General features: G+C 40.9%; 1 protein-coding gene across 1 annotated transcript; it reads right to left on the bottom strand.

Moving 5' to 3' along the window:
* Positions 1–2,906: 2,906 nt before the first annotated feature.
* Positions 2,907–10,919, bottom strand: LOC306972832 (uncharacterized protein; the record flags this gene model as incomplete). Its single annotated transcript, XM_079569539.1, has 6 exons — positions 2,907–3,154; positions 4,266–4,316; positions 8,310–8,378; positions 8,453–8,669; positions 10,662–10,764; positions 10,855–10,919. 6 exons carry the CDS (start codon positions 10,917–10,919, stop codon positions 2,907–2,909), a joined length of 753 nt encoding a protein of 250 aa, XP_079425665.1.
* Positions 10,920–13,534: the final 2,615 nt, after the last annotated feature.

The raw sequence follows: 13,534 nt of genomic DNA, 5'->3' as shown, positions 1-13,534 counted from the left end.
AACAAAAAAGTGACAAAAAAGTGACAAAAATGTAACAAAAATGTGACAAAAATTCAACCAAAAAGTGACAAAAATTTAACAAAAATGTGACAAAAATTCAACCAAAAAGTGACAAAAATTCAACAAAAATGTGACAAAAATTCTACAAAAAAAATACATGTCGATAACACCCGTTTTGGCTTTGGTTTGGAAATGCGACGTAGCTTGTGCATTATTTGATAAACAGGGATTAGAGAAATAAAAAGGAAATGGGACAATTCTGAGTCTGAAACCACAAATGGATGATTCAAACAGTTAGAAAAGGATGAATGGTTTTCTGATGCACACCGACTCAAAAAGAGCAGACGTGGCACGAAAATATAGCATTATTCATGAAAACCAGACCAGACGTTGCGTTTTCCGGCTGACAAACAAAACCAGACTCACTGCAGTGAATCAGAACAGCTTTATTTCTACAAAAGACTCAAAAACTTAAACTTGACTCGACTCTGAGCCGACGTCACGCAGCGTTTCAACGTCGTCTCGCTCACAGGAGTCGACAGAAAGCAGCCGTGTTCTCTCGGGTTTCACCAAAGTAACTGAAGCTGCAGCGCTTTGCTCCTCATTATTATTCACAAACGACACGGAGAAACCAAAGAGTCCGGAAAGAAACTCAAACGGCAAATACAGCGGGAAAGATCAAAGTCTTTAACACTGAGGAAAATCTGCTTTGTTTGTGCAGCTCGCGAAAAGAATGACCCGCAAATCTGAATAATGGGCAGAATCTGTAAAGTGTGGAGTCTGTAAAGCGTGGAGTCTGTAAAGCGAGGAGTCTGTAAAGCGTGGAGTCTGTAAAGCGTGGAGTCTGTAAAGTGTGGAGTCTGTAAAGCGTGGAGTCTGTAAAGTGTGGAGTCTGTAAAGTGTGGAGTCTGTAAAGCGAGGAGTCTGTAAAGCGTGGAGTCTGTAAAGTGTGGAGTCTGTAAAGCGTGGAGTCTGTAAAGCGTGGAGTCTGTAAAGCGTGGAGTCTGTAAAGCGAGGAGTCTGTAAAGTGTGGAGTCTGTAAAGTGTGGAGTCTGTAAAGTGAGGAGTCTGTAAAGCGTGGAGTCTGTAAAGTGAGGAGTCTGTAAAGCGTGGAGTCTGTAAAGTGTGGAGTCTGTAAAGCGTGGAGTCTGTAAAGCGAGGAGTCTGTAAAGTGTGGAGTCTGTAAAGTGTGGAGTCTGTAAAGTGTGGAGTCTGTAAAGTGTGGAGTCTGTAAAGCGTGGAGTCTGTAAAGCGTGGAGTCTGTAAAGCGTGGAGTCTGTAAAGCGTGGAGTCTGTAAAGTGAGGAGTCTGTAAAGCGAGGAGTCTGTAAAGTGAGGAGTCTGTAAAGCGAGGAGTCTGTAAAGTGAGGAGTCTGTACAGTGTGGAGTCTGTAAAGCGTGGAGTCTGTAAAGCGTGGAGTCTGTAAAGTGAGGAGTCTGTAAAGTGAGGAGTCTGTAAAGTGTGGAGTCTGTAAAGCGTGGAGTCTGTAAAGCGTGGAGTCTGTAAAGTGAGGAGTCTGTAAAGTGAGGAGTCTGTAAAGCGAGGAGTCTGTAAAGTGAGGAGTCTGTAAAGCGAGGAGTCTGTAAAGTGAGGAGTCTGTACAGTGTGGAGTCTGTAAAGCGTGGAGTCTGTAAAGCGTGGAGTCTGTAAAGTGAGGAGTCTGTAAAGTGAGGAGTCTGTAAAGTGTGGAGTCTGTAAAGCGTGGAGTCTGTAAAGCGTGGAGTCTGTAAAGCGAGGAGTCTGTAAAGCGAGGAGTCTGTAAAGTGTGGAGTCTGTAAAGTGAGGAGTCTGTAAAGTGTGGAGTCTGTAAAGTGTGGAGTCTGTAAAGCGTGGAGTCTGTAAAGCGTGGAGTCTGTAAAGTGAGGAGTTTGTAAAGTGAGGAGTCTGTAAAGTGTGGAGTCTGTAAAGTGAGGAGTCTGTAAAGTGTGGAGTCTGTAAAGCGTGGAGTCTGTAAAGCGTGGAGTCTGTAAAGTGAGGAGTTTGTAAAGTGAGGAGTCTGTAAAGTGTGGAGTCTGTAAAGTGAGGAGTCTGTAAAGTGTGGAGTCTGTAAAGCGTGGAGTCTGTAAAGCGTGGAGTCTGTAAAGCGAGGAGTCTGTAAAGCGAGGAGTCTGTAAAGTGTGGAGTCTGTAAAGTGAGGAGTCTGTAAAGTGTGGAGTCTGTAAAGTGTGGAGTCTGTAAAGCGTGGAGTCTGTAAAGCGTGGAGTCTGTAAAGTGAGGAGTTTGTAAAGTGAGGAGTCTGTAAAGTGTGGAGTCTGTAAAGTGAGGAGTCTGTAAAGTGTGGAGTCTGTAAAGTGTGGAGTCTGTAAAGTGAGGAGTCTGTAAAGTGTGGAGTCTGTAAAGTGAGGAGTCTGTAAAGTGAGGAGTCTGTAAAGTGTGGAGTCTGTAAAGTGTGGAGTCTGTAAAGTGTGGAGTCTGTAAAGCGTGGAGTCTGTAAAGTGTGGAGTCTGTAAAGTGAGGAGTCTGTAAAGTGAGGAGTCTGTAAAGTGTGGAGTCTGTAAAGTGAGGAGTCTGTAAAGTGTGGAGTCTGTAAAGTGAGGAGTCTGTAAAGTGAGGAGTCTGTACAGTGTGGAGTCTGTACAGTGTGGAGTCTTATGGAGCAAAAAAAGTGCAGATGTTGGTAAAGAGTGGAATGAAAACGGCCCGAAAGTTTAGCCCTTTGTCTGAACATCGGAAATAGAGAGTTTGACTATATTTTTTTACTCCAACAGAGTAAAAACTAAGATGTTGAGGAGGAAACTGACAACATTTTACTGCATGAAAAATCATAGTTTTTTTCCCTGCCTATAATCAAGTTGGACACATAGGAGCAACTGCACAAACAAAGCAGATTTTTCCATAAAGTGTGAACATGCCTCAGCTTCACCCCTTATCCCTCACCCCCAGCCACACCCCCTCCCCCTCCGGCCTCACCCCCAGTCGCTGGCGTCGTCGCCCTGCCCCGCCATGGCCATGTACTCCTCCAGCTCCGCGTCCAGCCGGCTGCGGGACAAGGACATGTACTCGTCCAGCTGCGCGTCCAGGCGGCTCTTGGTCTTGGACATGTACTGGTCCAGCTCCGAGTCCAGCTGTTTCCTGGTGGGGGGCGGGGCCTTCTTCCAGACACGCCTCTGCGCCGCCGGAGAGGCCGCGCCCAGTCGGCTGTGGGCTGACTTTCCTGCAGCAAAGAAACAGGTTTAAACTCTTAACTCCCACCTGAACGGATCCCCTTTTCTCCAGTTTGGCTTTACCCTAATCAGAAAGCTTCTTGGGAGAAAAGCACCAAAACAGCCACATAAATGAGAAGAAAACAAGGATGTAAACGCAACAAAAATGTGACAAAAATTCAACCAAAAAGTGACAAAAATTCACCAAAAATGTGACAAAAATTCAACAAAAATGTGACAAAAATTCAACAAAAATGTGACAAAAAATTACCAAAAAAGTGACAAAAATTGAACAAAAAAGTGACAAAAATTCAACAAAAATGTGACTAAAATTCAACAAAAATGTGACAAAAAATTACCAAAAAAGTGACAAAAATTCAACAAAAATGTGACTAAAATTCAACAAAAATGTGACAAAAAATTACCAAAAAAGAGACAAAAATTCAACAAAAATGTGACAAAAAATTACCAAAAAAGCAACAAAAATTCAACAAAAAAATGACAAAAATTGAACAAAAATGTGACAAAAATGTGACAAAAATTCAACAAAAAAATTCAACAAAAATGTGACAAAAATTCAACAAAAGCGACAAAAATTCAACCAAAAATTCAACAAAAATGTGACAAAAATTCAACAAAAATGTGACAAAATTCAACAAAAATGTGACAAAAATTCAACAAAAATGTGACAAAAATTCAACAAAAAAAATTAAAAAAAATTCAACCAAAAAGTGACAAAAATTCAACAAAAGTGTGACAAAAATTCAACAAAAATGTGACAAAAATTCAACCAAAAAGTGACAAAAATTCAACAAAAATGTGACAAAAATTCAACAAAAAAATTACAAAAATTCAACAAAAATGTGACAAAAATGTGACAAAAATGTGACAAAAATTCAACAAAAATGTTTCAAAAATTCAACAAAAATGTGACCAAAAAGAAAAGAAAGAAAACATCAAAAAGGTGACACAACACAGCAACACCGCAAGGTAAAAGATCAGTTTTGTGGGTCTTAGCTTTCAAACGAGGTGTCACACAGACCTACATAATGGCCAAAGAGGACAGAAGGCATTTGGTTCAGGCGGGGGGTAAGAGGTTAAGATGTTGAGTCTGTCCGTTACCTTTGAACCCCTGGAGACGCCTCTTCTTCAGGACGCCGCTCAGACCAGCTCCTGAAGAGAATCACATCCTCACAGTCACCCCATGAGGAACATCAGCTCCTCCACAGAGGCACGAGCTCAAACTGAAGCTAAAACTTGTATTTGGAGTTAACGTAAAGCTAACAGAGAGCTAAGGTAAAGCTAACAGAGCTAAGGTAAAGCTAACAGAGCTAAGGTAAAGCTAACAGAGAGCGAAGGTAAAGCTAACAGAGCTAACGTAAAGCTAACAGAGAGCTAACGTAAAGCTGACATAAAGCTAAGGTAAAGCTAACAGAGCTAAGGTAAAGCTAACAGAGAGCTAAGGTAAAGCTAACAGAGCGAAGGTAAAGCTAACAGAGAGCTAAGGTAAAGCTAACAGAGGGCTAACGTAAAGCTAACAGAGAGCTAACGTAAAGCTAACAGAGAGCTAAGGTAAAGCTAACAGAGAGCTAAGGTAAAGCTAACAGAGAGCTAACGTAAAGCTAACAGAGAGCTAAGGTAAAGCTAACAGAGAGCTAAGGTAAAGCTAACAGAGAGCTAACGTAAAGCTAACAGAGAGCTAAGGTAAAGCTAACAGAGAGCTAAGGTAAAGCTAACAGAGCGAAGGTAAAGCTAACAGAGAGCTAAGGTAAAGCTAACAGAGGGCTAACGTAAGGCTAACAGAGAGCTAACGTAAAGCTAACAGAGCGAAGGTAGAGCTAACAGAGAGATAAGGTAAAGCTAACAGAGAGCTAAGGTAAAGCTAACAGAGAGCTAAGGTAAAGCTAACAGCGAGCTAACGTAAAGCTAACAGAGAGCTAAGGTAAAGCTAACAGAGAGCTAAGGTAAAGCTAACAGAGAGCTAACGTAAAGCTAACAGAGCTAAGGTAAAGCTAACAGAGAGCTAAGATAAAGCTAACAGAGAGCTAAGGTAAAGCTAACAGAGAGCTAAGGTAAAGCTAACAGAGCTAAGGTAAAGCTAACAGAGAGCTAAGGTAAAGCTAACAGAGAGCTAAGGTAAAGCTAATAGAGAGCTATGGTAAAGCTAACAGAGAGCTAAGATAAAGCTAACAGAGAGCTATGGTAAAGCTAACAGAGAGCTAAGGTAAAGCTAACAGAGAGCTAAGGTAAAGCTAACAGAGAGCTAAGATAAAGCTAACAGAGAGCTAAGGTAAACCTAACAGAGAGCTAAGATAAAGCTAACAGAGAGCTAAGGTAAAGCTAACAGAGAGCTAAGGTAAAGCTAACAGAGAGCTAAGGTAAAGCTAACAGAGAGCTAAGGTAAAGCTAACAGAGAGCTAAGATAAAGCTAACAGAGAGCTAAGGTAAAGCTAACAGAGAGGTAAGGTAAAGCTAACAGAGAGCTAAGGTAAAGCTAACAGAGAGCTAAGATAAAGCTAACAGAGAGCTAAGGTAAAGCTAACAGAGAGCTAACGTAAAGCTAACAGAGCTAAGGTAAAGCTAACAGAGAGCTAAAGTAAAGCTAACAGAGAGCTAACGTAAAGCTAACAGAGAGCTAACGTAAAGCTAACAGAGAGCTAACGTAAAGCTAACAGAGCTAAGGTAAAGCTAACAGAGAGCTAAGATAAAGCTAACAGAGAGCTAAGGTAAAGCTAACAGAGAGCTAAGGTAAAGCTAACAGAGCTAAGGTAAAGCTAACAGAGAGCTAAGGTAAAGCTAACAGAGAGCTAAGGTAAAGCTAATAGAGAGCTATGGTAAAGCTAACAGAGAGCTAAGATAAAGCTAACAGAGAGCTAAGGTAAAGCTAACAGAGAGCTAAGGTAAAGCTAACAGAGAGCTAAGATAAAGCTAACAGAGAGCTAAGGTAAAGCTAACAGAGAGCTAAGATAAAGCTAACAGAGAGCTATGGTAAAGCTAACAGAGAGCTAAGGTAAAGCTAACAGAGAGCTAAGGTAAAGCTAACAGAGAGCTAAGATAAAGCTAACAGAGAGCTAAGGTAAACCTAACAGAGAGCTAAGATAAAGCTAACAGAGAGCTAAGGTAAAGCTAACAGAGAGCTAAGGTAAAGCTAACAGAGAGCTAAGGTAAAGCTAACAGAGAGCTAAGATAAAGCTAACAGAGAGCTAAGGTAAAGCTAACAGAGAGGTAAGGTAAAGCTAACAGAGAGCTAAGGTAAAGCTAACAGAGAGCTAAGATAAAGCTAACAGAGAGCTAAGGTAAAGCTAACAGAGCTAAGGTAAAGCTAACAGAGAGCTAAGATAAAGCTAACAGAGAGCTAAGGTAAAGCTAACAGAGAGCTAAGGTAAAGCTAACAGAGCTAAGGTAAAGCTAACAGAGAGCTAAGGTAAAGCTAACAGAGAGCTAAGGTAAAGCTAACAGAGAGCTAAGATAAAGCTAACAGAGAGCTATGGTAAAGCTAACAGAGAGCTAAGATAAAGCTAACAGAGAGCTAAGGTAAAGCTAACAGAGAGCTAAGGTAAAGCTAACAGAGAGCTAAGGTAAAGCTAACAGAGAGCTAAGATAAAGCTAACAGAGAGCTAAGGTAAAGCTAACAGAGAGCTAAGATAAAGCTAACAGAGAGCTATGGTAAAGCTAACAGAGAGCTAAGGTAAAGCTAACAGAGAGCTAAGGTAAAGCTAACAGAGAGCTAAGATAAAGCTAACAGAGAGCTAAGGTAAAGCTAACAGAGAGCTAAGGTAAAGCTAACAGAGAGCTAAGATAAAGCTAACAGAGAGCTAAGGTAAAGCTAACAGAGAGGTAAGGTAAAGCTAACAGAGAGCTAAGGTAAAGCTAACAGAGAGCTAAGGTAAAGCTAACAGAGAGGTAAGGTAAAGCTAACAGAGAGCTAAGGTAAAGCTAACAGAGAGGTAAGGTAAAGCTAACAGAGAGCTAAGGTAAAGCTAACAGAGAGCTAAGATAAAGCTAACAGAGAGCTAAGGTAAAGCTAACAGAGAGCTAAGGTAAAGCTAACAGAGAGCTAACGTAAAGCTAACAGAGAGCTAAGGTAAAGCTAACAGAGAGCTAACGTAAAGCTAACAGAGAGCTAACGTAAAGCTAACAGAGCTAAGGTAAAGCTAACAGAGAGCTAAGATAAAGCTAACAGAGAGCTAAGGTAAAGCTAACAGAGCTAAGGTAAAGCTAACAGAGAGCTAAGGTAAAGCTAACAGAGAGCTAAGGTAAAGCTAACAGAGAGCTAAGATAAAGCTAATAGAGAGCTATGGTAAAGCTAACAGAGAGCTAAGATAAAGCTAACAGAGAGCTAAGGTAAAGCTAACAGAGAGCTAAGGTAAAGCTAACAGAGAGCTAAGGTAAAGCTAACAGAGAGCTATGGTAAAGCTAACAGAGAGCTAAGGTAAAGCTAACAGAGAGCTAAGATAAAGCTAACAGAGAGCTAATATAAAGCTAACAGAGAGCTAAGGTAAAGCTAACAGAGAGCTAATATAAAGCTAACAGAGAGCTAAGGTAAAGCTAACAGAGAGCTAAGATAAAGCTAACAGAGAGCTATGGTAAAGCTAACAGAGAGCTAAGGTAAAGCTAACAGAGAGCTAAGGTAAAGCTAACAGAGAGCTAAGGTAAAGCTAACAGAGAGCTAAGGTAAAGCTAACAGAGAGCTAAGGTAAAGCTAACAGAGAGCTAAGATAAAGCTAACAGAGAGCTAAGGTAAAGCTAACAGAGAGGTAAGGTAAAGCTAACAGAGAGCTAAGGTAAAGCTAACAGAGAGCTAAGGTAAAGCTAACAGAGAGGTAAGGTAAAGCTAACAGAGAGCTAAGGTAAAGCTAACAGAGAGCTATGGTAAAGCTAACAGAGAGCTATGGTAAAGCTAACAGAGAGCTAAGATAAAGCTAACAGAGAGCTAAAGTAAAGCTAACGAAGCTAAGGTAAAGCTAACAGAGAGCTAAGGTAAAGCTAACAGAGAGCTATGGTAAAGCTAACAGAGAGCTAAGATAAAGCTAACAGAGAGCTAAAGTAAAGCTAACAGAGAGCTAAAGTAAAGCTAACAGAGAGCTAAAGTAAAGCTTCAGAACCGCTCGTACTGTGATCCGAGGCCGTGTGACATCAGCGCATCATTCAAGAGCAAGGAGTCACCTTTAAAGGGGCGCGGCATCTGTCCCAGGCCCCTCCTCCTCCGCCTCAGGACGCCGCTCAGACCCGCTCCTGAAAACCAAACACAGCGAGTAAACAAAGCGCCGCGGCCCTTTCAAAACAAAACCAGACTGAAGGAAACTCACCTTTAGGCGTCCGGCTGAAGCACGACTTCGGCAGCGACACGAACCTGCCCCTGTGGGCGGGGCTGAACCTGCCGCTGTGGGCGGAGTTGAACTTTGACCTGGCGGCGGGGTTGAAGCGAGCCCCGCGACGGTATTTGTTCCTGAAGTTCCAGACGCCGCTCCTCCAGGGACGGTCCCAGCCGATCCGGGTCCAGACGCTGGCCCTCGCAGTCGCCCCCTGCAGGTGGAGAGAGACGCAGCGGAGTGACCTCAGAGCGTGCGGCGAGTTTAAACAGAAAACTTCAGGATGTCACGATTACATTTCAAAACTATTACAATAAACACATTTGTAAAGACGTTTTCAGTCAATGTTGAGTTTTTTAGCTACTTTTCTCTTTAGCGTTTAAGTTTTGTCGCTTTGAGCCGGAGATTTATCCAGGAAGTGACCCTTTCCCCTCATATTTGTAGGGCATCTGCAGAGTCAAATTTAAGACTTTTTAAGACCTTTTTAAGACCACAAAATCTCAAAAATAAGACCCGTTTTTGAACGCGTGATATATAAATGGACTGTAAAGAAAATCCAAGTGTCAAACTGTTTCTGATTTCACAGTGAGATGTACAAATGTAAGAACTTCATTTTTCACATTAGGCATTTTAACCATTCAAGTTTGAACAACCTTATCCCATAATAAGAATATTGAGATTAAATAATTACGCACAATTATCGACTGAATGAAAGAAAACAACAGATATTTAGTTTGTGTTTCTAAAATGCTTTGTAAGACTTGAGCTGGTAAACATTCACTGTTTCTAAAATAAAAGCAGCTTTTCCACTCGTTTGCAAAGAACAAAACACTGTCAACTTTACAACTCATTAATTATCATCATTATTTTAAAGGAATAGGCCACCGTTTTTACATACTGAGATATGCTCTTACCTCACTTTAGTGGAGTTAATATATCCCCGTCTGGTCTTTGTCCGTGCGCTCACACATACGCAGCCTCTCCCACATGTCACATAGCTCCAAAAAAGCTCACGATAGAAGCTACCAAGCTCTTCCACGTGTTCCCTATTTAAATAAAGTTACGTGAAGTGTTTTCATGCCAAGTATATTTACACAGAAATGTAACATGTCGATTTTATAAGCAGATAAAAAGGGGGACTATATTGTGAGGCGTAATGATACCAGGAGTAAAACGTCCGTGCAGTAACTCCTAAAGGTTATTGACGGAAGTGAGCGGGGGAAGTCTTTAGGAGTTACTACGCGGACGTTTTGCTCCTCGTATCATTACGCCTCACAATATAGTTCCCCTTTTTATCTGCTTATAAAATCGACATGTTACATTTCTGTGTAAATATACTTCACATGAAAACACTTCACGTAACTTTATTTAAATAGGGAACACGTGGAAGAGCTTGGTAGCTTCTATCGTGAGCTTTTTTGGAGCTATGTGACATGTGGGAGAGGCTGCGTATGTGTGAGCGCACGGACAAAGACCAGACGGGGATATATTAACTCGGCTAAGGTTAGGTAAGAGCATATCTCAGTATGTAAAAACGGTGGCCTATTCCTTTAATGATTTTATTATTAGGCCAGAATCTAGTCTGGGTTTGATGTTTTCTAAACTTGTTTGTCAGATGTTTTGATGTTTCTAAAGTAACAGGACGTTCTCTTTCCTTCTGTCCCTGAGCAGAGGAGCGTTCGCTTTGTGTTTCCCAACATTTGGACAAACTTTATTGTGAATGATGCCGTTCATGACCTTGAGTTGGATATTTACAGTGAAGGATTATCTCCACGTTGTCTTTCCCCCGACAGCAGCTTTACGGATCCATCACCTCGCTCATGTTCTGGATCCTAAACTCTGCTGACTTCAGTGGTTTGTTTGGGCGGATAAAGCTCTGAAGGAGAGTCAGCGTCAGCGTCGCCCTCTCGCATTTATTTGTCTAACTTTTAAACTCAATTGTGCGGAAAATAATTGTGTCGTTGAACTTTTTTTTTTTTGACCAGTTTACCCTGGATTTACCAATGAATTTTAGACTTTTTAAGACCCCGCGGACACCCTGTCTTTATGTCAGTAATCTACAGCAGAAGTTTTCTCTTTTTAAATTCCCCGGCAGCGTCTCGCCTCGGAATCTGAGGTCGTTGGCGTCGTGAACTTGTTTTAAACCTCGGAGCTGGATCCTTGAGAACCGCCGAGCCCCGACTTTGGAACGAAGACTGACCTGGACCTGCGATCGGGGGATGTTCCGCAGACGCAGCACCATGGAGCGCTGACGGCCCTTATACAGGACTTTCCTCTTGGTCAGCTGCTCCATCAGGACCTCCGAGAACCTGCAGAGACACACGGGGAACGTTTCTACAACAAACAACGATTACAACATCAATGGAAAATGAAATAGGGCTTGGGCGACCCCGACTCGCCTCTTGTGGAGCGTCAGCGTGGTCTTCTTCTCGAGGTACAGCAGGTCAGGCTTCACGTCGTCCATGTCCCAGCCTCTCAGGATTTACCACTGGAGCCACAGCCTGGAGCGTAAACAGGAGCCTTAATCCAAGACAAGAAACAACCAGGGATAAGAAAGAGTAGAAACAAACACAATGACCAACAACAATACACAAATACAAATAAAAAGGGGAGTTTGGCAAATCTGATTTAGTCTCTGAGTGAAGTCCAGAGCTCAGTAACAGGGTTTACACCGAGGCCGAAGCAAGTCCAATTTAATGCTTTTTAAGGCTCTTTTAAAAGGAACAGGCCACCGCTTTTCCATACTGAGATATGTTCTTACCTGAGCTTAGACGAGTTCATGTGTACCTGTCTGGTCTTCACGTGCAGCACAGACGGCATTCGCATTTAGCCTCTCCTCCTCTATAGCTCCAAACCAGGTAAAGATAGAAGCTCCCAAAGGGGAACTATATTGTAAGGTGTAATAATACCGGAGTAGTTTGGCATCCGCACAGTAAAGTGAAGATATTACTGCGCTTATGTCGAACTACCCCTGGTATTATTACGCCTTACAATATAGTCCCCCCTTTTTATCCGCTTAGAAAATCCACATTGTGTAATTTTGTGCAATTATACTTTATAGTGCAACACTTCACGTAACCATAGATACAGACGGCATCTCATCATAGAAGGGGGCGTGGCTTCGCCGAGGGGGAAAATAGAATCTTTAGAGAAATGTTTCCCTCTTTTTTGCCATTTTCTGGTTGAATATGAACTTATTTATCACACAAATAAAGTCAAGTGTAAATCAGGCCCATATGGATTTTTTCTCACAGCAGATTGTTCAGTAGAAGTGAAAAAACGGCAGTTGTAGCTAGCACTAGCTAACCATTAGCATTATCCCAATGCTAACATGTAGCATCAAGTTAGCATTCTCCGTTTTTATGTATATATGGGCTTTTGAACCACTTTGCTTCTCCCCATGTTTTTGTTTCTTTATTTAGTAGAAACTATATCTAGAATTCAGCATAATTTAGTAGTTTTTGAATAATTAGAGAAAGTTTAGATTTTTCTTTTGTTTTCCCCCTTAACTGTTTTCAAACATGACCATATATGGGTGACTCCAGAGATGCCGTCTGTATCTATATTCAAATAGGGAAAACGCTTCTATCTTCACCTGGTTTGGAGCTATAGAGGAGGAGAGGCTAAATGCTAACGCCGTCTGTGCTAACGTGACTGAGGACACACGTGAAGACCCGACAGGTACACATGAACTCGTCTAAGCTCAGAACATGTCTCAGTCTGGAAACACACTGGCCTGTTCATTTAAATGTAAAAAATGAACTTTTACAACAAACCCCAATTATAACATCGAGTCAAGTCATAATTGTCCAGTTGATTTACCAGTAAAATACCGGTTTGAATCTGCTTTAATGCTTTTTAACCTCTTAACCCCCGCCTGAACCGAGCATGTTTTTGTCTGTTTGGATTTACCCAAATCTAAAAAGCTTCTTAAAAAGCATCAAAATAGTGACGAAAACGAGGATGAAAAAACGCAGCAAAAAAGTGGCAAAAGAGCGACAAAAAACATGGGGGGAAAAACAACAAAAATGCAACAAAGAAGTGAAAAAGACGAGGTGAAAACACGACAAAAAAGCGATGAAACAGCAATAAAAAAGTGGCAAAAATGTGACACAACAGCGTGACGAAAAAGCAACAAAAAGCAACAAAAGAACGACAAAAAAGCAATGAAAAAGTAACAAAAACCGGCAAGAACATGACAAAAAAAACACGACAAAAACGTTGCTCTTCAGTCCAGAAGCTTTTAGATTTGGGTAATACCGAACTGGAGAGAAGGCACTCGGTTAAGGCGGGAGATAAGAGGTTAATGTCTTTATTTGGAATAGTTAGTGTTTGGAACACTAGTGTTAGTGTTTGGTGCAGGAGTGAGGGCGGAGGAAACAGGTTAAACTGTAAATCATAAAAAGGTAAAGTCCAGGTGCTCATTTACAAGAAATAGGGATGTACGTCTCTTTTCTGGGAGTCTTTAGGATCGGTTCATTTTAAAGAACCGTTCAACAGACTGGCTCCTTCTGATCTAAGATGTTTAACCTCTTAACTCCCGCCTGAACCGAGAGGATCTTTTTCCTCATTTTCCACAATTTTTTTGTTGGGTATTCAACTCATTTTTGTCACATTTTTGTCATTTTTTCATAAATTTTTTATCACATTTTTGTCATTTTTTCGTAAATTTTTTATCACATTTTTGTAACTTTTTGTTACATTTTGGTCATTGTTTTGTCACATTTTTTATCACATTTTTGTTATTTTTTTTGTCAACTTTTGGTAATTTTTTTGTCATTTTTTGTCACATTTTTGTCATTTTTTCGTAAATTTTTTATCACATTTTTGTCCTTTTTTTGTTACATTTTGGTCATTGTTTTGTCACATTTTTTATCACATTTTTGTTATTTTTTTTGTCAACTTTTGGTAATTTTCTTGTCACATTTTTGTCCGTTTTTTTTGGTCATTTTTTGTCACGTTTTTGTCATTTTTTCGTCAATTTTTAATCCAATTTTTGTCCTTTTTTGTCACATTTTGGTCACTGTTTTGTCAAATTTTTATCACATTTTTGTTATTTTTTTTGTCAACTTTTGGTGA

This window comes from Gobius niger (assembly GCF_951799975.1).
Source record: "Gobius niger genome assembly, chromosome: 13".
NCBI classification, from domain to species: domain Eukaryota; kingdom Metazoa; phylum Chordata; class Actinopteri; order Gobiiformes; family Gobiidae; genus Gobius; species Gobius niger.
Note: the sequence above shows the minus strand (reverse complement) of the source record. Positions and strands in the feature narration are given on the sequence as shown.